This window comes from Sodiomyces alkalinus (assembly GCF_003711515.1).
Source record: "Sodiomyces alkalinus F11 unplaced genomic scaffold SODALscaffold_10, whole genome shotgun sequence".
NCBI lineage: Eukaryota > Fungi > Ascomycota > Sordariomycetes > Glomerellales > Plectosphaerellaceae > Sodiomyces > Sodiomyces alkalinus.
The window spans coordinates 1,725,387-1,749,212 of NW_021167088.1; the positions used below are offsets into that span (position 1 = coordinate 1,725,387).

Consider the following 23,826-nt stretch of genomic DNA (forward strand, 5'->3'; position numbering starts at 1 on the left):
TGAACAAAGAGGCGGGCGTTGCATGGTTACATAGAAAAGCCAGAGGTTCATGCAAGGTGGTCAGGGGTGGTAGAAGGTGACGAGAAGAGTCCCAGACACCCACAGAAGCCCCATCACGGACTCCTCTTTCCGACTCTTGTTGGACCGCGGGGGGGTACCGAGGATGACGACGACAAATGAGACGTAGAGTTAAGAACAGAATGCTGGTGAACCAACCTTAATGTGAGGCACGCCAGCCACAGGGCCAGCGACTGCCAGGAGAGCAGTCAAGAGGGAGGGAGACTTCATGGTGAAGCGAAGATGTCCCAGTCGCTATGTCCCAGTCGCGACTGTTGTTGTCGCACAAAGGAGCAAACTGAAATTCTAACCAATGGGGAGGACGAATTGGAATTTAATATTGGCCCCAGAGTATAGCGTACGAATAGACGCGACTCGGTTTTCTCGGAAAGGGGTGAACAAAGAGGGAAGGGAGGACGCAAGAATGGATGTGTCTCGCCCGTGATGCCCGCTGTGAGCCTGTGATTGTTGTGAGACACTCCAAAGGGCACGACAGCACGCAGAGAAGGGAGGGACGAACGATGATTTATACACATAAACAGTGGGTTGAAAATAATGTGTGAACAAGTGGGGAATGGTTGGATTTCCCGTTTGCTCCGAGTCGACTGACGACGAGAAAAGGGGAGCGAACGCCGATCACGATGGGGGAAACCCGGCTGGAATATGCGAAGATGCGAGAGATAATGGACAAAAACCCGGTCAAGGTACCGTCGAGGTAGTCGTAAGTGTAGTGGGGAGGTGGGTATAGGTAGCGTAGCCGGCCAAGGGGCGTGGCCGCGGCGGCGTGCTTCGGGAGGGAGTCGGGCGATCGAGCCGTGGTCCGTTGACCGTATTCGTAAGTGTAGACCGTGGCCCCGGACGGGCCATGACGATATCCGCGGCGTGGAGTTGTCAGTTGCTTTGCCACACCTATTCGGGTAGTCTCCTGCGACAGGTGAGTAAGGTGGAAAGTCTTGACGGGAGCCACTGGACAGTGGACCCCGTGGCCAGCCCTCTGACTCGGCATACCCAGTACCGCGTACATACACCAAGAAAGGTAATGAGAACGGAACGTGAACGTGACTTGAAGTTGCTGTACGACTGTGTCACGTATCTTCCCGATGTCGTGGGACACTTGGCGGGGCGCCTGGCTGGCAGCCTGGCTCTGACCTGGCTTGTGCTTCCCTCGCGGCAATCGCCCCGGTCTCCGGCCTCCCCATCCCCACCGCCCAGAAACGATCTGTAGTGGAGCCGCATCTTCAAGAACCTGGAAGGTTGTTGCCATTTCTGTTTCTGGTCTGCTTGCGTTGTTGCTGTGGACCGTCGTCACCGGTGTCTTGTGGTGTGTCCGTGTCGTGCCTGCAGCCGCAGGTCAGTAACCGGGTTCGGGCTGACCAACCCTCCAGGTCCAGGAAAGGGGGCATGGGGCTGTCCAAATCGTCAGATATTATGGGAGCATCGACCGTCGAGAGTCGAGTGCGTTGAAAGAAGAAGAAATGGACCTTCTCGGTTTCCATGCCGTGAGGTCCCAGTCCCTGTTCCTGTGGCTTGTACGTTGTAAACGGGGACCGGGTCGGATGGCACTTGACTGAATTTTTAGGGCTTCGCGTCGGGAGGGTGGGAAGGGGGAAGGCAAGGGGGCTAGTCAAGTCGGTGGGGCACAGTGTCCCCGGAGTACGAGAAGGGCCGATGACGATGCGGATGCAATGTAGAGTGGGTCGAGGAAGGTAACACTCGCTGAGGTACATAAGGCACGAAGTATCAAGTCCTCGACTGCCTCTGTGTCGCCGACTTGTATGGCACTGCATACCTAAGGTACCTACCTTAGGTAAATAACTAAGGTGAGGTACCTTAGCTTAAGGTATGGTAGGCATATAGGTCGGCACTGCTAGACATGTCAGGAACGTACAGTATACCGGCAGCGAACAGTCGTACACATTCTAGTATTCTAGTATGTACGAGATAGCAGAGAGGGCCAGACGAATTGTGGAGGGCGGTGGCATCGAATTCCCGAGATGATGATGGGCCAAAGGCCAATCTAGATAACATCTGCCAGCGTTTCAGGGAAAGAGAAGCAACCTGGAAGCCTACGACCAAGGTACTGAGTACGGTATGGTAGGTACGACTAAGGTAAGGCACCTACAGGTGCGCTTCTGGGACGACTTCGGGACTTCTCCATCGACCAATGGCCCAATTGCCGGCGAGGATGCGGCACTCTGTTATGCGGGGGAGGAGCGCCTTTCCCGTTGTTTCCCCTCACTCGGCACTGGGGCCACTGAGTGAATCCAGACGGCCCCACGATCCAGAAGTACTTGTTTACTAAGGTAAGGTACTTCAATGCGTACACCGCACCGCGTCCGCCCATTGCACTGCATCCCATTCTCATCCGATCAACGATGTCTTCTGTCTTTTTTGTAGAACCTACAGTCTGCATAAGGTACCAAGTCGAAAATTCAGTTATGAATATTTGTTCGTCTTTAGTCTAGGCCTTCGAGAATCGAGTCAGGTCGGTCATGCCGAAGCTGGTTGCTGTACCGCACATCGAAGGGAGGGAAAAATGCCGGTTCATGAGAAGATCACGGGAGCACTGAATGGAATGACCCCGTCACTGAGACGCCTCGAGATTAGACCCTCCCGTTACATTAAGGTTGAGTCCGTGTCATCCAACGGAAAGCCCCATTAATCGAGGTTGCTCTGCCACGCCTGGAGAGCTAACGTAAGGTAGCGGTGCCGTGCCGCAGCATAAGAGACCGGTCGGCCCCTTTTCTCTAAGTGGGTGGGTCGTGCTAGGTACGATAGATTGTGATGTACCTACCCAAACAAGGAAGAAAAAAATAAAATAGAAAAAAGAAAGAAACCTCGATGTTTTGCTTCTCTGCTCGAAGTCTGCAAGAGTACCTTAGTATGCCAATGTCGCCCATATTCGACCTGCACCAGCGGCAAATATACTTGAACTGATCCTCTCTTGCGGTCTGATGTATCTGATATGTACATGAAGCTACAGCAGGCCGCCGGCGGGGATGGGAACTAGGTGGCCCTGGACCGATATTCCCATGTCACGTCTCCCGCGCGCGACGGCCATCGAGTCAGCTTAGCCGGAAGCCTTGAGAAACTCTATTTTCCCACAGTTGACTCGCGACGCCGGAGTCCCGGCGAACTCGCATCAACTACCAAGATCTCGGGTCCAGAGTCACGCTGTCATCTGCAATTCTGCTGATCCCGGACGTTGGGAGGTGTAGGAAGGTAACCTTGAAGAAGGGGGAGTAGAAGATTAGGTGAGAACTCCACGGGGAATAAAACGTCCAATTTTCGCCCGTGAGACGCAAGGTACAAGACACCGTTGATCGGATTATTGGACAAGGAGACGCTGGTCCGTTGAGTAGAGCGGAACCACATCAAGCATCACATGTGGAATAACTGGAGTGGAAATTCAATGTATATGTCAACTGAATTGCGTATGTAGCAAGTGGCATGGTTGATGTTTTCACATTATTACGTATTACTAAACAAGTACGAATACATTAGATGGTGAGTTCATATCAACTCGAAAGAGTGCACGTGTCAGCCCCCAGGGTCGGTGTGCCCGGTGACCACCTAAGAAGAAAGTCCGTTCCGTTCCCGTCTGTACGCCATACGCACAGGTCTGACTCGTCCCACCAAAAGTACACACTGGGCCAACTCCAGTGACACGTTGTTGCTGACGCGTAGTAGACACCATGCATCCTTCTCTCACAAGCAGATCTCGCCTCCCTCACCGGGCAGGAATGTAAAGGAAGACAGTCGAAAAGGAAGAAAGTGAAGAACGGTCCAGAATCAGGCCCCATCGACAAACCGGATGCCGAGACTAAAGGATGCCCTAATAAACGCCCGGCAAGATCCTCCACCGGACAATCTTCTTGTACTTCTCCCAATCGTCGCCATACTTGCGCGAGCACTTCTCGTCGTCGCGGCGGTCGCGATGGATGAGAAGGATGGCAAAGTAGAGCACGTAAAAGTAGGTGATGGGAATGGCGAAGCCCCTCGCAGCGCCCTGGACGACCTCCCGGCCATCGAGCGTCTTGAAGGCGCCCTCGACACCGGCGTCGACGAGCCCCGTCCCGGCCGAGAGGATCTGGTAGCCGGCCACGCCGGTGGGCAGCGAGTACGGCCAGGCCTGCAGCCAGTCGCCCAGGTAGTTGATGTGGCGGGCGATGCCCCACCAGCCCGAGGTGATGAGGCGGGTGCCGGCCTTGGTCTCGAGGTACTTGAGGTGGGCGACGCGGGGGTCGTTGGGGTTGGTGCGGAACATGTTCTTCTGGCTGTTGGAGGCGCGGAAGATGTAGAAGGCCAGGGAAATGACCACGGCGATGGAGGAAAACTCGACGGCGTTGAGGTGGACCGGGTACGTGGACAGGTAGCGGGTCTGGGTGGAGTAGATGAAGGGCACCCAGACGAGGTCGCCGAAGGAGAGCATGAAGCCGAAGCCGTCGGTGGTGATGTCGATAGTGGTCAGGATGGCGGGCTCGTTGTACCAGCAGTCGACGACGTAGAGCAGCTGGATGGCCGAGATGAAGACGATGCTGTTGGAGACGAAGCCGAAGGTACGGTACTGCTTGGCCACGAAGGCGAAGTTGAGGACGGACCAGCCCAGCAGGCCGGGGCGGACCTCCATCCACTGCTTGATATCGATCTCGCCAATGATGGGCACCACGACGCGCGGGTTGAGCTCCCGGCCGATGAACCAGTCGTAGATGATGTTGCCGCTGGCGCCTCCCTCGGCCAGCTCCCGATTCTCCTTGTTGCCGGGCTTGACGCTGAAGCTGCGGACGTACACGAAGGTGGCCAGACCGAAAGCGATGAGCATGTTGGCCGTGAGGATGGGGATGTAGTTGTCGGCGATGTACACCCAGACAGGCCACTCGGCGCCTTGGGCGAGGGTGCCGGCGAGACAGATACTAATGATCACCAAGTTGGAGGAGAGAGCTATTATTATTTCGCTGTCAGTCGTCTCGTCGCGAGAAGGGCGAACAGAAAGAGGGGCTTTTGTTGGTCGGCCTACAATTGAATCGGTACTTCAGCCTCCCGCCGGAAGCGAGGATAACACCCTCCGCCTCGATAGCGGGAAGGAAACGATAGAGGAGTCCGTTGAGGAGATAGTAGCCCAGTACCGCGAGGGTGGCGTTGACGCTACCCAGGCCCAAGATGCCTTCTTCCGGCCAGCCAACTTCCTGCTTAAATTGTTCGAGGCTAAGATTCCGAGGGTCGAGCAAAGACGGCGCGGGACAGCCCGTTACATCGTTGCAGCTGAAGGCGAAGAAGTAGACGAGGACGGGGAGGATGACGGTAATTCCGAAGGTGCCGATGCTGGATAATACTTGGTTAGCTCTGAATGCTCAATTGTCTAGGGTATTGCATTTGCAGAAGGCAAGGAGCAACGCTACATACGGGCCTCCAAAGTGGTAGCCATGGGGTGGCGCCTTCGAGGCAGATTGTTGGGATTTCGGGGCCATGTTTTCCGATCACGTTCGTAACGGCGGAGGAGGAGTGGTTTCGAAGGAAGAATGGGGGACAAGGGTTTTACTGGCCGCAGCCTTGGTTGGAAAGCGATGGATCTCGACGTTTCGCGTCGCGTCGTGCACCAGGGCGCTTCTTCTTGCTCGTCTTTTCCCGCGGGCAACGCAAGTTCTTCAAGTTGACGATGTGCCGACGTTGGCGACGTTGGGGTTCATTCACGTCAGTCAGACCACCGCGGGATAGGAAAACCCGGATTGCCAAGCGCAGAGGTTTGTCCCGGAGAACGAGACATCCGGATGGGCTGAGAGGGAGGGGAGATTGAGTAACGGAGAAACCACTTCGATGATGCGACGATGTTGATTGGACCAGAGGTCTTGTCGAAAGAAAGGGGGACTTACGAATCTCCGGCTCTTCGCCAGGGTCGGTGGTACCCTGGTCTAAGGTAGCGAATGAGACAGGCACAGTTTATTACATAATCGTATTATGTACCCAGGGTAGGTACTTATCGGGCGACGACGACAGCGACGGCGAAGACGACAGCGATGGCGATAACAACAACAAAGCCAAAAGGTAAATTATCGTACTTCAGCTTCGACCTCTACCTTATTTAACGTGATGGATATTCAGCCTAAGGTAGAGACAAGGTGTGAATACTGTCTTGTTTATTTGAAATTTTAAGGTACTTATAGTGCTATAGCATTATAGGAGAGTATCGGAGCTCCGACAAACACGATAAAAAAAAGCACTTGGCTCCAAACAGAATCGAACTCCTTCGAAGCACCGTTCTTAGGAAGCCAGAACCACCAATGCACCCTACGCATCACAAAGCCATGCAAGACCGTCATGGCAGCCTCTATAAACCATAGGAAAAGGCGAAGGCCGAGTCCGGCAGCGAGCGCAAAAGCGTATGCCGGGTTATTTTTGAGAAGGTAGTCGTCGAAGAGGCGAAAGAGGGCGTAAACGAAGGACCCCCAAGCCCATAAAGCAGTATAGATGAATTCGTCCCGTTGAACAGCCCGATAATGTGGTCTGAACACTGCTCTAGCGCTGCCATCGAGGGCTAGGAGACTTAGCTGAAGCATCCCATGGTTTACCGAGACACACTTCTGAGCATATTCGTCCTGGCCCAGAAGTGAGCCAAGAAGAGATCCCTCCGCCGAGAGCAAGATGCAGCGGCACAAGTTGCCATAGAGGTAGAATATGGTGTGCATGAGTAACGTCCAGAAGATACAGAGCCCGGCCGGATCCGGATAGTCACTCTTGTTCTCCTGAGGAACGAAGAATAACCGAAAAGGGAAAAATGGGTAGGCGAGAATTGGCAGGACTGCCGCAGTGCCGGCCAGGACCTCGCGGGTACTTCCAAAAATGATGAAAAGCAACTTGGAAGCTGCATCAACCATTGTAACCGGTGCCATTGTGTTCCAGTGGTCTAAGGATGTGGAAAGGTCGATGGGGAGGAGACACGAATAAGAAATAGAAAGGACTCAAGGAGTACGGGGAAAATGGGAGGCAAGGGCCGGGGGGGGCAAGGACAAGGCATATATAGGGAAAGGACGAAGGGGAGAAGAAAGGAAAAGAGTAAGGTACCTAGGCAGGAAAGAAAAGCAAAGAAAGGAAAGAAAAGAGTATCAGGAGTCCAGAGCGTAAGGTAGTAAGTTACGAGTTACTTTCATCTTAATACGTCATCATGTTCACCACATGTTCGAGTCTATAAGATTGAGGAAGGTAAGGGCGTCGTGTAAACAGCCAGGTTTCAGCCACGAGGCGAAACTCTCTAAGGTACCGTAGGTACCTTACCGGGAAAATATAGGGGAAAGGTACAGTTATATGCAGTTATACTGACCGGCGAGAGTTACTAAAAAATTTATCGTAACTATCAGATAAACAGTTACTAAATTAGTAATAGTTACTAGATAGGTTAATCGTTATAGAATTTTCTGCCGTTACGCGGCTTAAAAGTGGGTTAATACGGTTAATATTACTAGGTACGTACTCGTCACTTTTTAGAAGCGCCTTAACGTCTATTAGCTAGTAAGTAGAAAACTATGATTAGTGGTAATTTTCTCTGCCTACCTAAACCTTAAGTTCAACCACCTTAACTAACCTAACCATCGCTAACACCCGACTCAAGTTCTATAATAATTACCACCCTCCCTCCCTCCACCTAACTAAGTTCCCGTTAATAGTACTCCCCCGCACCTCTAATAATAGACTCCAAGTCTTCCTTCGTACCCAGGTGCTAATCGTGATATATACGGCCTACCTTATTAATAACGACTTAAGCGTTCTAGGTTCTATTATTAGTTAGGTGGGTGGTTATACGTCTAGAAGGTAGACTAGGGTAACTTACCACGGGCGATATAGGCAGGTACCGAAGGTATAGATAATCTCTAATTATAATTAGTGTTATTAGCTGGCTAGTCGTTAGTTATAAACTAAAACCTAGAAGGTAGTAAGTGGCCTAGGGTGGGTAACCTACCGTATATCATGTGCTAAAGTCGAGGCTAAGGGATAGTATAAGGCGGGCAGTTTCAGATCTAAAGACACTTATCTTAGTAAGTAAGGTAGACTTCTATTTATACAGATAAGGAATATAGGAGAAAAGGACTGCCTTACCTAGAGCCACTCGACTTACAAATTCACCTAAACTACCGTATCGCTATCGATACGCACGATATAGAGCTTAGTGGGTAAGATTAAATTAATACCGATAATCAGGGGTTTATAGTATTAGTACTCGACTTTCGGTAGACCTAAGATTTCTTCCTTATAGTTAAGGATAGTGATAGGGGTAATAATTATAAAGATCCGCTTTCTATTATCCAAAACCTTAATCGAACAGATAAAGATCTGGTTAATCCGGCTAATTTTATCGTCGTGATACTTAACGTGGTCGCCGCGTGCAAAGATATATCGCCGGAAGTTCCTACTATAGGGGTATAGTCGATAGGTTAGTAAGGGACACTATAATAAGATATTAAGGGATGTGATAAGATATAGAGGGATATAATAAGATATTAACACCACCCCACTTTTATTAATAAGGCGCTATAATAATAATTCTAGTAGCAGTAGCAAACTTCCAGCCTCGATATCTTGACGGCGCGCCGATACGCCGTAAAAAGAATATCTTCCAAAAGATAAAGTTACGCGGATAGCATCGATAAAAACAGGGGAGTATATAATAATAATATAAAATCCAACTTATATTTTCTGTTAGGGAAGGTAATTATCGCTAAAGCCTTATCGGGATACCCTAAAATAGCCTTTATACTAGTAGATTAGCTAGTAAGTATTAACATACCTGTCTATAAAGCCTAGCTTACTAGACCACTAAATACCCCGGCTTCTAAAGTCGTAAATCTCGTCTATATAGTATTCGTCCCTATACGCCCGCCGTAGTGCCCGTTTAAACGAATCAGATATACTAGTATACCGGGTAGGTAGTAGTTTATACCCGTTATTAATAAAATAGTGCGTGCGCCGGACCTCGGTTACTAGAACGCGACTAATAATAGTAGCCCTCCGGTAGCTAGTATCGCCGCTAGAAAGTAAATCGAGCTCGGCGTCTTCCTTATTAAAAAGCATATCTCGCTTATCTATATAAGGTAATACGTTATCGAATAGGGTAGGGTAGTCTTAGTAGAGTCGGGCTATTTATTAGGTAAGCTCGCTATCTCGTTCGTAGAAGGAGTTCCTAAGGATAAGGCGGATAGTGATTTATATATTAACCTTTATTAATAAGAGTCGTTCGACGTTTATATAGTTTATCTCGTACACCTTTTTCTTAAACTATCTATAAATAGGGCAATTAGTGAGTACCTGTAAAGTAATAGATAATACTAGGGGGCGGGCGGGCGGGTAAGGGTAATACCCGAGGTAGGGTGCCTAATACCTAAGGTAAGGTAAGGTGCGGAATAACTTCAGGTTCTATTCCAGGTTCTTTATAGAAGACACAGCAAATTACTATATTCTAATTTCCACCCTTACACCTTAGGAAACCCACCTCATCTCACCTTAGGCCGTAATACCTATACTAACCGGTGCTAAGTTTCTTTAAATAACGTGTCTATATTAATAGGCAGGGCGTATTCTTCCGCGATAACAGGGTAATAAACGCCTATATATATATTCGGCCGCGTTATATTATAGGTGTATTATATTACACGTTTAGGAGCTATTACCTGCACGTTATCCTATTCCTCGATAGTTAGACGTGGTATATCCTATTCTACTATTAGTATAGGTAAGGTAAGCTATTAGGTGAGTCTACCTTAGTTATTATGCCGATAGGCACTTACCCAGAGGTAATATCGGAAACTATCTCCTAGGAGAAGGCGGGGGCGGTATTATTAACTACTAGCGGCTTATAGGCATTATTAACTAGCGACTTATTAACTAACGACTCCCGATAGTACTCCACGCTTAAGGATTCGATATAATCGACTGCGAAGCTATTTAATAAAGCTGCTAATACGAATAATGGGAGGCTATAATAATATCTAGTATATTATCGCGGTTAGCCTTCGAGACGCTTAAGCTTATAAGGACGCTGTTAGACTTAGCCAGCTTAGTATATACCTGAATCACGAAGTTAACAACCTCGGAAGGATTACACTATAAGCCGGGGCCGTATTATAAGCGGGCATAAGCTATCTTCATAAACTATAGATAGATATACTTAGGTTCTAGCTAAGCCCGTAGTAATATAAGGACTATAATAGACTATCGTGTATCTATAGCTAGAGAGTAGCTACGTAGGTAGTAGATAGGTGACTATAGATGCTCCTAGCTAGGCGGGAATAGCTATATACGGAGCTATTACGTATACTCCTTTTTGCCCGTTTCTATAAGGATACTATCGATTAGAAGGGCATACATTAATTCTACCAGGCCTTAATACTCCGAGTATACAGGATCAGGGGGTCGAGAGAGGATTAAGTCTAGGGCAGGTATTAGGCTTACTAAGGGCGGATCCGACTCGCCGATACCCTAAGTCGTTCCGTATTAGTTACGGTTAGTGGCTATCTGGAAGTTCGATATATCCGTCCGTATCTCGATATATTAGTAATAGTATCTGCTATATATTATAATATCGAAGCTAAGGATCGTATCAGGGTTACCTGACTTTATAGCCTATTCGCTGATATAGCAGAAACGATAGAATTTATAAGCCTTAGAGCCTCGAAACCCACTGTTTTTATCCTGCTACGGCATATCACCCAGGTAGCAGAGCGTGGGCATAATAACAATCTTTTCTATACCGTTAATTATCTTACTAACGCCTTTATCTAGTACACCGAGTGACCGTAAAGCGTAGACGGTATCGTCGAAGTTAGATCTATACGGGCTAAGGGTAATAGGGAAGATATTAGTCTGACGATAACGGTCCTCACCCAAAAGTCCCGTAATAATAGCGTACACTCTAATTAACGACCTATACGAGTTACGGTATAAGCTAAAGCTGTTAATGAAATAGAGGATTAGACAGGATATAACCGAGTTAGAATCTCACTCCTCGAATATAGCCCTGCTATAGGTTATAATCTCGAGTTTAGCACGGATAGGATAGGTATAATATAGAGGGATAATCTGAAACCCTCGAACGATCCGCTTAACGACGAGTGGGCTATTACGAATAGCCTCTTTAACGGTCTTAGGTAAGTGCTTTAGGAAATTTCTCTCCTTCCGCTTCCCTTTACCACCGTGTGGCTTCTTTACTATCAGGCTAGGGTCTTCGAGAGTCTTACCCGTATAATAGTCGCACCGTATAACAATAAGCCGCTGGATAATATGCTCTTTAGGCACCTAGGTGATCTGCTTGGTTAATGGGAGCTTATTACTATCTTAAGCAGGGTCTAGTATAGGTAGTGGATATCGAGGGATTAGTGTGATAGGTCGCCTGTCCATAAGACCGAAGGCCTCTTGAACCTGAAGAATAATGCCACCGGTCGCTTCTGTATAATTACGGTAATCGAGTCCGACTACACGCACACGGCCGATATACCCTATAGAAGGGTTTTCTGTAGATATAAATTAATAACTATAGGTCTCTACCGTATAATAGAAGATAATAAAATCCGAGGGCAGTACTATATCGACCTCGTTACCTTCGGCGTCGATAATATATGCAAAATGACCCGATATCGTACGTGCAGAAGATACCTAGCTTAAGGATTCATAGAACTCAGTCGGTATATTAATAAAGTAAGCGAGGCCTTAGTGCATAGACTGTATTATATCGGAGGACAGAAGATTAAGGAATAGGCTGCTTAGATCTATTATATATAATAGGGCTATGATTTTACCGGTACGTAGGCGCTCCTTATCTTTACATGATACACGTTCTATCGGTAGTTTTTCGGGAATTAAGGGAATCTAACCCTATCGTATATCCAGCAGAGGGAATCGCCTAGTGACACGGTCCTTTAAGGTGGATAACTAATTCGGTAACTGCTTTACTTTATCGTTATCTAACAGATGAAGGATCTCATGCAGAGAACTATACTCTATACGGTTAAGCCTAAAGATATAGATAAAAAGGCTAAGAGTAAGATAGAAGTCGTTAAGGAACTTAAACTAATTCTGCTTATATAGGTAGAGTGCGGTCGGGTTATCGATAGATGTCGACTAAAGTATCTTAGTCGCCTAATGCAGGATATCTATAGGAATAACATTTATAGGAACGATATCTACGGCAGGTAAGGTATCTATAGTTCTAATATCATCGTCTTCGTTAAAGGGCTACGTAGAGGTAGTAGCAGTAGTCGGCTTATCCTCTAGCTCGTTATACTCGATAGCTTATATAAGCTAGACCTTATCAAAACCCGTAGGGAGGGTATCTCTAGCGTCCTTAAGTTTATAGGCGTTAAGGAGCTCTATATTAATTATATCTAATACGATACTACTAGTTAGCTGTCTCTAAGTATACCGGCGGGAGAGGTATAAACCCTTAGTAGTATTAATCGATTCTGTATCGCTGATATCTTCACCAGCTTTGCTTCTATATACCTTATTAGTTATAGGGAAATCGCCGTTATTATCGTTACTACCGCCGGGGTTATTAAAACTATAAGGGTCTTCGTGAAGATCTTTAGTTATTACCGTATCGCTCTTATACTAATATCGTTTAGTAATTAGATCGAACCTCGGCATTAAGCGCCTGCTAAAAGCTTTAGACGCCCCTGAGTCGCCGCCGGTATTAAAAAGACCTCGACGACGAGGTATCCTTCTAATTCCTTCGCCGCCGTTAAGGTATCCTAAGAATTAAAGATAATAGGTAGTGTTTTTAGAGGGTAAGAGCGTTCTTCTTAAAACTAGAGGTGGTATTAATGATATAAGAAAAGCTGGAGGTGGTATTAGTGTGAGAGAAATATCCTCTAGGTCTAGAAGTGGAACATATCGAGTAGGCAGGCAGTCGTACTTGCCTGGAAGCTGCTAGCGGAATGGGGTGAGGTAAGGTCTCTTTTATATAATTAACAAACGCGCTATAGTTAATAGGAGCAGCCTATCTCTTTTAATTTAACGGTACTAACGCTATAGCAGGAAGGCGCTAGAATTTTAACGACGCTGGTCGTTTACTAATTAAACGGCAGGCACGCGTTTAAAAAAGCCAGAAGATCCTAACGAAGACCTTTTTTTTTCTTTCCTTTCCTATTACTCTTTTCCTCTATCACTTACTCTCTTCTTTAAATATATTACTAACTCTTAATAGGTGGTATTCTCTATTCGTTGCTAGTTATTAATATATCTGCTCCGAACGAAGAGAATACTCCTACACGAGGCTATGGCCGTGGCTATAGCCGTGGCTATAGCCGTGGCCGTAGAGGTGCTCGCGGAGGCGCTCGCGGTTAATAGCGAGGTCTATTATAGTTATAGGGCCTAGTTAATACCTAAGTCTATCGCTAGGGTTCTTATACGTATACTCCTAAACGATCTAGTTCTTATACGCCTAAAGATAACCCTTACTCGGTAAGCTTTAGTTAAGCCTTAGGAGTTTTAATGCTAATATATATATAGGGCGCGTAGACTAATAATATCTCTGGCACGTAGTATGGTAATATCCCTGCCGATATCCTGACTCGCGATCTTGTCTAGCGCTAACGTTAGCATAATAAGTCCTAGTAGTAATAGCAGTAATAGTAGTAATAGTAGTAGTAATAGTAAGCTTATCGTGGCGGTGCTAAGATTAGCAGTGGTCCTTAGTATACTCCTCGCCGTGAATAATCTACTTAGCTTTAGCCGCCTCAACCTATAAACGCCGATAAGACTATAGTCAGGTTCTTTATTAAGTATCCCTACCTCTATCTTAAAGTATACCGCGCTACGCTATCGCTTTAAAGGATACCCCTAAGTAGAAAATCTCTTTTAATCCCGTTAGGAACTATCTCACGCTCCTAAAACCTAACCAATAAGATACCGGCTCGGAACATATATTAAGCAGACTACCCGATCACGTTCTATCCTACCTACCCCCCGATAATAAAGAGGCTCTACAGCTATAGTTGGATATCGAGTGTCGGAAGAACTAAGTCGTGTTTTATACGAACCAGTTTATAGCTAATACTATTCTTAAGGTCTTCGCAGAATATCAGATAAGTGCTCGGGACTTCTATATTCTTCGCACCCTTTATAATAACTAGCATCGCGATCTATAGTATAAGCATCTATTTATCTATATATATAGATTTACCCAGGAGTTTGCTAAGGAGTATCCGGAGTACCTTATACTCTACGAGAAGGACCTTCTTTATAATCACGACGCTGCTAGCTAACTAAAATAGCTACTACTATAAGGTCTTACCCGTTTAACTATCTAGACCTGCTATAAAGTCGTCACTAAGATTATAGACTTTGAGACCACGTTCTATAACCGCGATAGTCTCCTATTTTATTTCGTTCGTATCGTCTTTAACACCCTTATACCTATATTCTTCACCTTAATTAATAAGGAGACTGCTCTAAATACCGATATTATTACTAGCGAGACTCGTAAGAATAATTCAACCTTCCGCAAAGAGATTATCGAAACGTATAAGTCCCTTACTATCTATCCACGTTTTACTACTATCGATAAGAAGATATTTACCTGGTATACTACGCCGGTGAAATGGCGCCGTGTTAGTCGTAGCGATAGAATCCTGGCTAGCCGCGTTTAGGATAATAAAAAGCCTCCCTCCCCGTCTACTAGCTATACGCCTTATACTCTAATTAACCCTATATAGTTATACTCGCCTGGGTCTAACTCGACCGGCCTCTCTAGGTCTAATACTACTTCCACTCGCTAACCCCCTTTCGGGTCGCCGACTAGATCTGGCTCTCTTACCGAGGATAGCCCTCTATTTACTACCCCCAGTAATGGGTCTAGTAATCTCTTCTATAGTAGCGGTAGATTTAATATTATAGGTTATTGTCGAGGTAGTGGTAAACTGCTTAGATCTTCCCTCGGCCCTTATAGTGGTTAGTAGTAAACTACCTAGTATATTCGATAATAGTATTAGTTTAGCCCTCCTTAGCCTATTCCTTAATCGGGTCCTCCTTAGCCAAGTAGTTAACCGTACTAATTCGGCGGTTATCCGTCTAATTAGCAGTAATAGAGTAGTTAGTCGGATTATCGTCACTTTAGCGGATATAATAGTGTATACGATTAGGAAGAGGACTCCGAGACGATAGAACCCGAGACGATAGAGTCTAAGACTATAGACTCCGAGACTATAGATACTATAACGCTATATAACTCGCCGTCGCACTAACAATCTCTTCGTTGCCGTTATTAGGATATAGAGAGTATAATAAAGGCAAGATACCTAGGTAGTTAGGGCTAGGATTAATTTTATTCTTTCGGGTTACCGTTCTCAATAATAATGGTATAGTATTAGGTTATTATATTTACTCGCGGCTGTATAGTTTATATGATAACCTGGAATTATAAGACGATAGTCCTAGAAACGGAATATAAGCTACCATACTGCTAATATATATATTATAAGCAAAAGCTATTACAGGGTTCTTACTTAAACGGCTTCTTCTTCGTTCTATTTTATCCAGGTAATCCCTAACTAATCTATCCGCCTCCTGCCTTCTCGGTTAACTCTTTATAATTAAATAATAATAATAGCACTAGCAGCACCACTACTATTATCACTTTATAAGTCTATATATACCCTAAGATAAAGTATACGTAAATTAATATAAGTATAGTATTATATCCTCGTATTAAGACCCCTAGCCCCCTACCCACCTAGAGGACTAGGAGGAAAGACTCTTCCAAAGATTTCTAGCTATAATAGCTAAGATAGAGGCCGCTTAATAAACTCGGCAGGAAGAGGTCGCTACGGAGAACGCCGTCGCCGTCGCCGCCTAAGCCGCCGAATAAGAGGGATATTCGCCCGATAATATAGATCTCGTCGGTCTTTATAGAGAGGAAGAAGGTCAAGAGGAAGAAAGGTTAAGGCGATAGAAGCAGTAGCAAAAAGAATAATAAAGGGCAGAATAAAGGGTAGAATAGAGGGTAAAGGATAGGCATATAGAAGATAGGTATAAAGCAGACGACGAAGATAAAGTCTTAGGGATTCGCCGTTAAGGTAAGGTATTCTCCATAGACATTAGTATAGAGTAATACATCTGGTCTTTAATAGCTGATATTATATCTCCTACACAAATTACTATAGTATATATAATAATTAACATTTAAAAAGGTATTCTTTCCTGCAACGCTATATAACGGCGAACAATTATAATAGCGGTGGCAAGGTTATGCAATCCTGCAATTATGCACTAGTGTATTACAGCTATATATAACTATACTGTAACTATACCTTTTTACCCCCTTTTCCCGGTAAGGTAGATTGGGCACCAAGGTCCCCTAAACCTTCTTATGTACCTACCCGGGTTAGAGGGGGATATAGATAGTGTATTATTCAGCCTAGCTCTATAATATTAATTCTAGTTATATTATATACCTGGATATGTTATTACTATAATAACTAGGATCCAGGGTGTCTATATTACTTACTGTTTTAGGCCTTTACTTTCTCGTAACGTTACCCCTATCCTTATAGCTAGTATAGTAATTGTTAAACGGTGACTAGATTAGTTAGCGTTTACGCCTGGATAGTAATATAGCCCGATAGTCTATTCTATATTAATATTTTTTTCTAGTATATCTGTATTATTATTCTAGCGCCGTTGATTTTATAGGCATAATACATAGTCTGACTACTGGGACTTGACTGTCCGTTAAAATAGTGTACTAAAGCCTATTCCCCTATCCAGTATGCTATAGCGTCCAGCGACCTTATACTACCCTAATTAATAGATATTAAAGGTATTATTATTCTAAGAAGCGTTATACTATCGATTTTAAGCTACGCTTTTAAATATTACTCACTAACTGTATTTTTACTACGATTCGCTACCTATATACCTTAATACACCACGTATCGGACACGACCACACGATATAAGGTAATAAGGTATTAGTGAATCCTGAACCTCGAACTGAATATATATTATATCGTCTCGACTTATCGCGACCTAGGACTCTATACCTAAGGTACTAGGTAAGGTAATCCTCTCTTACCTACCTTATCCCGTCTCCCTACCTTATTATATTATTATAATATCCGATATTATCCCTAAGTCATAGTGGTTAGTGAAAAGTGAAGGCGGTCGGACCTTAATATCATATTAAATAATTCGAATCCTGCTTTCTAAGTTCTAGGTTAGTAAATTCCTATCTTGTATTAACTTAATTAAGAGATCCTTTACCTATAGACGGGACTTATATAAGGTGGAGGGGCTATAGGTAAGGTAAGGTATAATAAGGTATAATACTACCTTAGGTCCTATATTATAGTTAGTACCTAGATATAATCGCTTTACGTATTACCTAATATATTATTATAGGAACTTCTAGGAAAGGTTTAATAATAGGGAACTTACCCTAAGCTGCCCTCTACGTTAAGGTAGGCCGTGGTATAGGTAGGTAAACTGCTAAGGATATATATACAGGTTAGTAAGCATAGTCTATAATAAGGAACTAACCTTCGTACTATCTTCTATCGGGTAAATACTTTAAATTCCTCGCTATATTATATAGTAAAAGTTCTAGGCTTAGTATTATTAAGCGCGGAAGGGAATAGTGAAAATTGATCGACTTACTAGAATCCTGGAGTAATATAAAGAGAGTGTCCAGATAATAGGAATAGATAATATACCGTATCGCGCTCAATATCCCGGCTCTCGTTTTTCACTGTCTATAGAGTGGACTTAAAGCTATCGTTAAGTTAGCTAGGTCTATATTTCACCGTTTTTATAGTCGAGGCAGGCGTTAAGTGGAGCTAGTAAGACACTATTAGCGGATAAGTCCACTAACGTACTCGAGTAGTATAATAATATCGGGACCTAAGGTAATTAGTAAGTTACTAGGTAAGGTAGGTTCTTACCTATCCTGGTGATATTATATAGATATAGTGTAATTAAGGGTAAGATAAGGTAGATAGATAGTAAGGTAGATTTTATAATAGCTAGGAGCTAGTAAGATATTAGTGGTAGACTAGAAGTCCACTACGTACTTTAGCGGTAGTAGTGGTGAAAGCTTCTAAGATCCTATAAGAAGCTAGTAAGAAGATACTATAGTAGATAAGTCTACTAACGTATTTAAGCGGTAGCCGGTAGCGCGATAGTGAAAGCTTAGAAGCCAGTAAGATATTATTAGAGGGTGGCTAGCCTATTAACGGGTTAAGCGGTAACCTTACTTAATTAGGGCGTTCGGCGTTTAGAGAAGCCGGTATAATGAAAATTCTAATACTAAGAAAAGATTGATTAGGTAAAGGAGGTATAATAGAAAGATAGTCTAGGGTATATATAGTAGAAAGATTAGAGTGGCTTTTTTATAAGGAGATTTAGATTAGGAGGATAGGAGTATAAGGAAAGGTTAAATTATAGAGGGAGGGAGGGAGGGGTAAAGTGTTAGAACCTGAAAGCTAAATCTAACTTCGAGAGTAATATTATAATCGAGGTATGGAGTGGCGTCGCGCGTCGGGCTTCTAAGGCTTATATTTCACGGACTTACTATAATCCGATAGTAAGTAAAAAAAAAAAAATTAATTTTTTATATAAGATATTCAGTATAGTTTTAATAGTTACGAGCTATTCCCCGAGATATAATATCCACGAAATGTCTAGGGAGTATTTAGTAAAATTCACGGCTATATTATAGTATTTTCTAGCTACCTTATACGAGATATATATCGTAGGGGTAGTAAAGAAGTGTTTTATCTACTCTCTATATAACCTACTCCTTCGCTTCCTATAGGGCGGGTAAGCCGATAATCATCTTTTACTCCGTAAGAGCGTATATCGGGTATTATAGGATAGAATCTAAGAATATACTGACGTCTTAGGCCACTGGGCCTGTCGTGGTAGTAATGACAAGGGAAACTCGGAAAGCGGCGGTGAATTTATATACGAAGATGCCGTCAATGCGTACTAGTTACTAGTCTCGGACACGAACGAAATTATTTACCGAAAAATAGTAAACCCGCCGGTCTCTGGATATAAAGCTAATCTTCGAGAACTATCTTAGGGCGTTACGACTTCTATATATAAGATTTTTAAGCTTATAGTCCTACTAATATACTTGAGATAAGAGTATATTAAACTCGCTAGAATCTGCTTATTAGCTCGGGAAAATTATCGAAAGAAGAGGGTATATCTGGCTTCGTACTTTTTTATGCTAGAGACTACCGAAACACTAAGGCTAAATATACGATAGATCTTCCACGATATCGAAAATAGGTATATCGTTCTCTTCTTTATCTATAATACCGATCTATATCTTATTATTAATCCTGGAAGTAAGTATAGTATAGTTAGTTCGGAAATGTATAAACGCAGAGTATACTATCGGATAGTTAAACTTAAAGGAACCGGATAGGCTAAGAAGGGTGGTCTTCCTTAAGCGCTCACGATATAGAAGGACTAAGGCAGCATTCCGATAGTTTATTTTCGTGATATCGTTCTTATACTCTTTATATTTATCTTCCCTAAGGAAAGTAAAGACTCGACGGTAGAAGCTATACTGCTTCTATACCTCCTAGAGGTATAGCCCAATATAGATATTCGGAAGGCCCTTTATCTTCTAGTAGGTAAGTGCTTTAGACGACGCTAGTAATCTCTGGATATTAATTACTATATTCTTTAGTATAGTGAAATTTAATATTCTAGTTACTCCGCTAACTTACGATATATTATCGGCTATTCCTATTCGTAATATTACGTTATCTATAATATTACCGTATTATAATATTAGTATATAAAGTATAACTGCGGATTAAGTATAATATATACTATCCGTTCCTTAAAGGCTTATTATACTATAATGGAGGCCTGGGTTATTTACTAATTAGAGGGCAGATTATGTAAGGCCTTAAGTCTTTCGCTCTGGCTATCGCTTTTACCCCGACCGACTATAGATATATTTTACTGCTAACTAGAAAATTAACTAGATTAAGTTTCGACCTCTCTTAATAATATTAGTGAAATCCTGCTTAGAAACTTATAGTGGGTGGCGTCCTATAACCTGGATATTAGAGTAAGTAATATTCCAGAACGCTATAATAATAAGATTGGTAGTAGTTATATTATCGTGAATATTTACACCCCTAAGGAAATCAGGAGCTTCGGAACGAATAGCCTTAGCGAAACCCGGAGATATACGCTTAATATTTAACTAATACCGAAGAACCACGGGCATAAGAATCAATACTATACTCGCCTCTATTATACGCTAGGAATCTAGATATATAAGGGGGGACTAAATTCTTCGGAATCCTGGTAGTAGAGGGATATACTGGAAACCTCGGATAAAATCCTCGTGAAATTTTAGTAGGATAATATAATCGACTAAAATCCTATAGGTATGTTTAATAAGGCTCGTAAACTCTAAATAAGTAGTATCGGGAATACGGGTATAGTAAGGGTCTGGTGTAGGAGAAAAGGAATATATTAACCTAAGTAGTCTATCGTCTTTAAGGAGACCGACGGATTTTAGAGTTAATCTCTTTTTCGTGACCTACTCTGCTTCTGCCTTTTTACGAACTACCTTTATATAATAAAGGTAGCGGCTATTTTGAGTGATATCGAAGTTAAGATCTTAACGAGTCTTATCGGATATTAGGCACTCGCGGTATAGTTTATTTACTCGCTAGGATAAATAACTAGATATCTCTTATTACTGCTTTATATCTCCTAGGAAGTAGAGGGGGAAGGTATAAATAAATTTCCTTATCCCACGAATTATAAGGTTATAACCTTTATCGAGGTGACTTAGTTATATAAGGCTTAAGAAAATCTATGTATAGTCGGATCTAAATAGCGTTAGGGTAATCGGGAAAACGCTGGATCTCCTTAAGCCTATATAGTCGGGAAGGAAAGCAGAGAGTCCGTAAATACCGAGAATAGAGCGGTATATATTCCTATAAAGCCCGAACTCGTTACTACAAAGTTTCTATAGTAAGGAGATTATATCCTAGCTATCGAATCGTTCGGTAAACTAGCCTCGCCTATATATCGATAGCTCGAGCTTACCCCGGTAAGAATTTAAAATTATTAAAGGCCGCTATAAGGGGATTTCACCGTCTATATCTAGTAGATACCGGATAATATACCGGTAGGTATTTAGGATATAGTGAGTACTTTTATCCGTCGGTTAAATATTTACTAAAAGAAGATATCGACCCTTTTTAGTAGCTAGGAAGCGGGTAGGGTAATTTTACTATTCTCGGTAAGGATAAGCTTTTATAGTAGAGGGTATAGGATATAAGAGGGGAACTATAGTGATAGGAATGAATCTATAGCCGCCGCCGTTTCCGCAATTATAAAGAAATATAGACTATTTCTTAGGTATACTGGGGAAGTAATTACTGCCTCGGTTAGTAGCGCGCCTTATAAGTCCTTAGAATAATCCAGGCCGTACTAAACTATATAACCTAGGTGGTAAGAGGATATTATAGAATTGCTAGCATAGTATAGTAAAAGATATCGGTACTAGATAAAATCCGAGGGGAAAATAGGGGAGCCGTCGGTAAAATAGAGAAAACGCCTAGATATTATCCTAAGAGATTCGCCCTAGACACGGGTATCCTATATCTCGGACTTATTATTACTTGTGTTAAGGTGATTTAGCCTAGTAAGGCCACAATAGTAAAAGGAGGATAGGATTAGTGAACTTAGAAATATCTTAAGGTAGTATTTAATATCGAATAATATAACCTCTTCGATAGCCTAGGCACGCGAAGGTAGTTTTCGAGGGTTAAGCTTTACTGATATCTTCCGAACTATGTATTAAGGAACCTAAGCCCGGAAAGTATATAGAAGACTGTCCTTTTCTTTTAGTAGTTAACTTAGCTCTTTAGCCGGTGAAGTTCGTAGTATTTTATAGAGAGCTGACTATACTGCCCTAGACAGGTTAAACTCTGTAAGGAGGATAGAGAACTTAAACGCTATTAAGGATATCGTAAAGGGTTTTATATTATAGCGTACTTCCTCGGTAGAATCGGGGGGTAGTGTGTATTAACTAGACCCGGAGTTATAAGTCTTATAATTAACCGTGATAGACTCTTACGAAGGAATACTAGGTTCCGGAAAATCTGGATCACTATTATTAGTAAAAGACTAATCGTCGGTATCGTCGTTAAAGTTATCTTCGATATTAACGGGCACTATAGAAACTATAGCGGGCTCTTTAGGTGTATTTTCTTACTCTAATATAGAGTCCGGGTTATCTTAGATAAGATCTATCTCGGTAGTATCTAATACGTGTTATACTATCTCCAAGGTATCTACGCTATTATTCCAATTACCTATAAGGGTTTTAGAACTAGTATCGCCGGCGCCGTTAGTGTTTATCGTGTCTTCCGGACCCGTTTCGAATTTACCGACTATATCCGTATCGCTAGGATATATTACGGCTTACTTATTGAACTAGGAGACGACTTTATCGTTTAAGGATAACTATTTAGGCGGTATAGGTAGCGGTTCTTCTATTACACGGCGTGGAGGATAAGGATTTAATAGCGATTAAGGGAGTTCGAGGTTATTAATATCCGGGATATCCGGGATATTCGATTAATTAATATTATAGGGGGTAGGCCTATAACCTCGACGGTCTAGCGGCACTAGAGAAATATTTCGAAACCGCGGTATTATTACTCTTAATCGTAAAAAGCCACGGAAAAGGATATTAGATTAACGACGTTATTAATAGAGACGTCTAATTAAGGTAATTAAAAGGTAGTAGTGACTATATAGAACGCGTAGTATAGGTGCGTCGCGATACGCGGCGACGGGCACTTAGTATTATATAACTTAGTGATATTTATACCGGCGTATATCGGACCTGCCCCCTAATATTAACTATATTATAATACTATAATAGTATTAGCTGGATAGTATAACCCCCCCCTCCTTTCTCCTAACCTCTTTATTTTCCTCTCCTCTAACCCCTCCTAAATCTATACTCTATTATTCTACCTTAATTATGCCTCGTTTATTACGCTAGCGTGTTTAAATTTCACCTTTAAGCGGCTTAGGGGCTATACCTATTTTATTCTATCTATATTTTAAGTTCGCTAAGAGGTAAGATTCTAACTTCACCGTTTAGTTTATTTTCGTTAACGCTATAGTAAGCGCCACGCAGGGTTCGACGATAGTTCCCGACTCCTAGGGAGACACGACTACTCTATAAGGCAGTAGGGCTATTAGGGAGGCTGACGGAGACCCCTTTAATATGGATTTAGACGATCCACTCTTAGGCGAGAATATTAATATCCTGGACGATTAGAGTTTTAACCGCTAGTTCGAAAAGAATATAGTGAGTACTTATATACTAATAATCCCATCTCGGTTATAATACGTCTTCGGCTAATATTTCACTAAGCCGAAGGGTAATAACTATTTAGCGATAGTAATAAGATAAAATAAAAGGGGCTATATCACGAAGGCCAGAGCCGAGTAGGGTAAGGAGCTACGGGGATATTTTAAGGCCTTTAAGCAGGCTATAAGAAAGCTATTCCTCGTGTACTTCGGTAAGTAAGCTATACACCTCCTTATCGAGTGGTATTTTAAAGGCTTTATAGAAAAAGGCGAGACTAGACTTTGGGCTTTTACCTTTACGGACAAGAGGTTTAAAGATAATATTAATATATAGAAAAGTCGCTCTATCACTAACCTGATTATATATTATATTTCCCGTTATCCTCTTCTACTTTACCTTAGGTATTAATATAATATTACA

General features: G+C 43.1%; 4 protein-coding genes across 4 annotated transcripts; 1 reads left to right on the top strand and 3 right to left on the bottom strand.

Annotated features, from left to right (window-relative positions):
• Positions 1–435: 435 nt before the first annotated feature.
• SODALDRAFT_59213 (hypothetical protein) lies at positions 436–1,607 on the bottom strand. The gene has a single exon (XM_028615516.1). The coding sequence runs from the start codon at positions 1,319–1,321 to the stop codon at positions 584–586; it is 738 nt and encodes a 245-aa protein (XP_028463987.1). The 5' UTR covers positions 1,322–1,607; the 3' UTR covers positions 436–583.
• Positions 1,533–2,701, top strand: SODALDRAFT_352979 (hypothetical protein; the record flags this gene model as incomplete). The annotated part of the gene is made up of 7 exons (XM_028613622.1): positions 1,533–1,586; positions 1,637–1,653; positions 1,898–1,902; positions 2,093–2,151; positions 2,182–2,254; positions 2,326–2,360; positions 2,523–2,701. The coding sequence occupies 7 exons, from the start codon at positions 1,533–1,535 to the stop codon at positions 2,625–2,627; spliced, it is 348 nt and encodes a 115-aa protein (XP_028463988.1). The 3' UTR covers positions 2,628–2,701.
• An 801-nt stretch (positions 2,702–3,502) lies between these two features.
• On the bottom strand, positions 3,503–5,885 carry SODALDRAFT_328547 (Delta(14)-sterol reductase). The gene is made up of 3 exons (XM_028610724.1): positions 5,461–5,885; positions 5,075–5,379; positions 3,503–4,998 (listed from the first exon to the last, which is right to left on the bottom strand). The coding sequence occupies exons 1-3, from the start codon at positions 5,523–5,525 to the stop codon at positions 3,893–3,895; spliced, it is 1,476 nt and encodes a 491-aa protein (XP_028463989.1). The 5' UTR covers positions 5,526–5,885; the 3' UTR covers positions 3,503–3,892.
• A 221-nt stretch (positions 5,886–6,106) lies between these two features.
• SODALDRAFT_328548 (hypothetical protein) lies at positions 6,107–6,779 on the bottom strand (the record flags this gene model as incomplete). Its single annotated transcript, XM_028610725.1, has 2 exons — positions 6,227–6,779; positions 6,107–6,173 (listed from the first exon to the last, which is right to left on the bottom strand). Coding segments are annotated over exons 1-2 (551 nt in total), but the record flags the coding sequence as incomplete, so codon positions are not given.
• Positions 6,780–23,826: the final 17,047 nt, after the last annotated feature.

Coding starts and splice junctions, on each gene's coding strand:
- SODALDRAFT_328547 (XM_028610724.1), bottom strand. CDS start 5,525: ATGGCCCCGAAATCCCAACAATCTGCCTCGAAGGCGCCACCCCATGGC. Junction 5,380..5,460: donor GGCTACCACTTTGGAGGCCC/GTATGTAGCGTT, acceptor AGTATTATCCAG/CATCGGCACCTTCGGAATTA. Junction 4,999..5,074: donor GCTGAAGTACCGATTCAATT/GTAGGCCGACCA, acceptor AAATAATAATAG/CTCTCTCCTCCAACTTGGTG.
- SODALDRAFT_59213 (XM_028615516.1), bottom strand. CDS start 1,321: ATGGCAACAACCTTCCAGGTTCTTGAAGATGCGGCTCCACTACAGATC.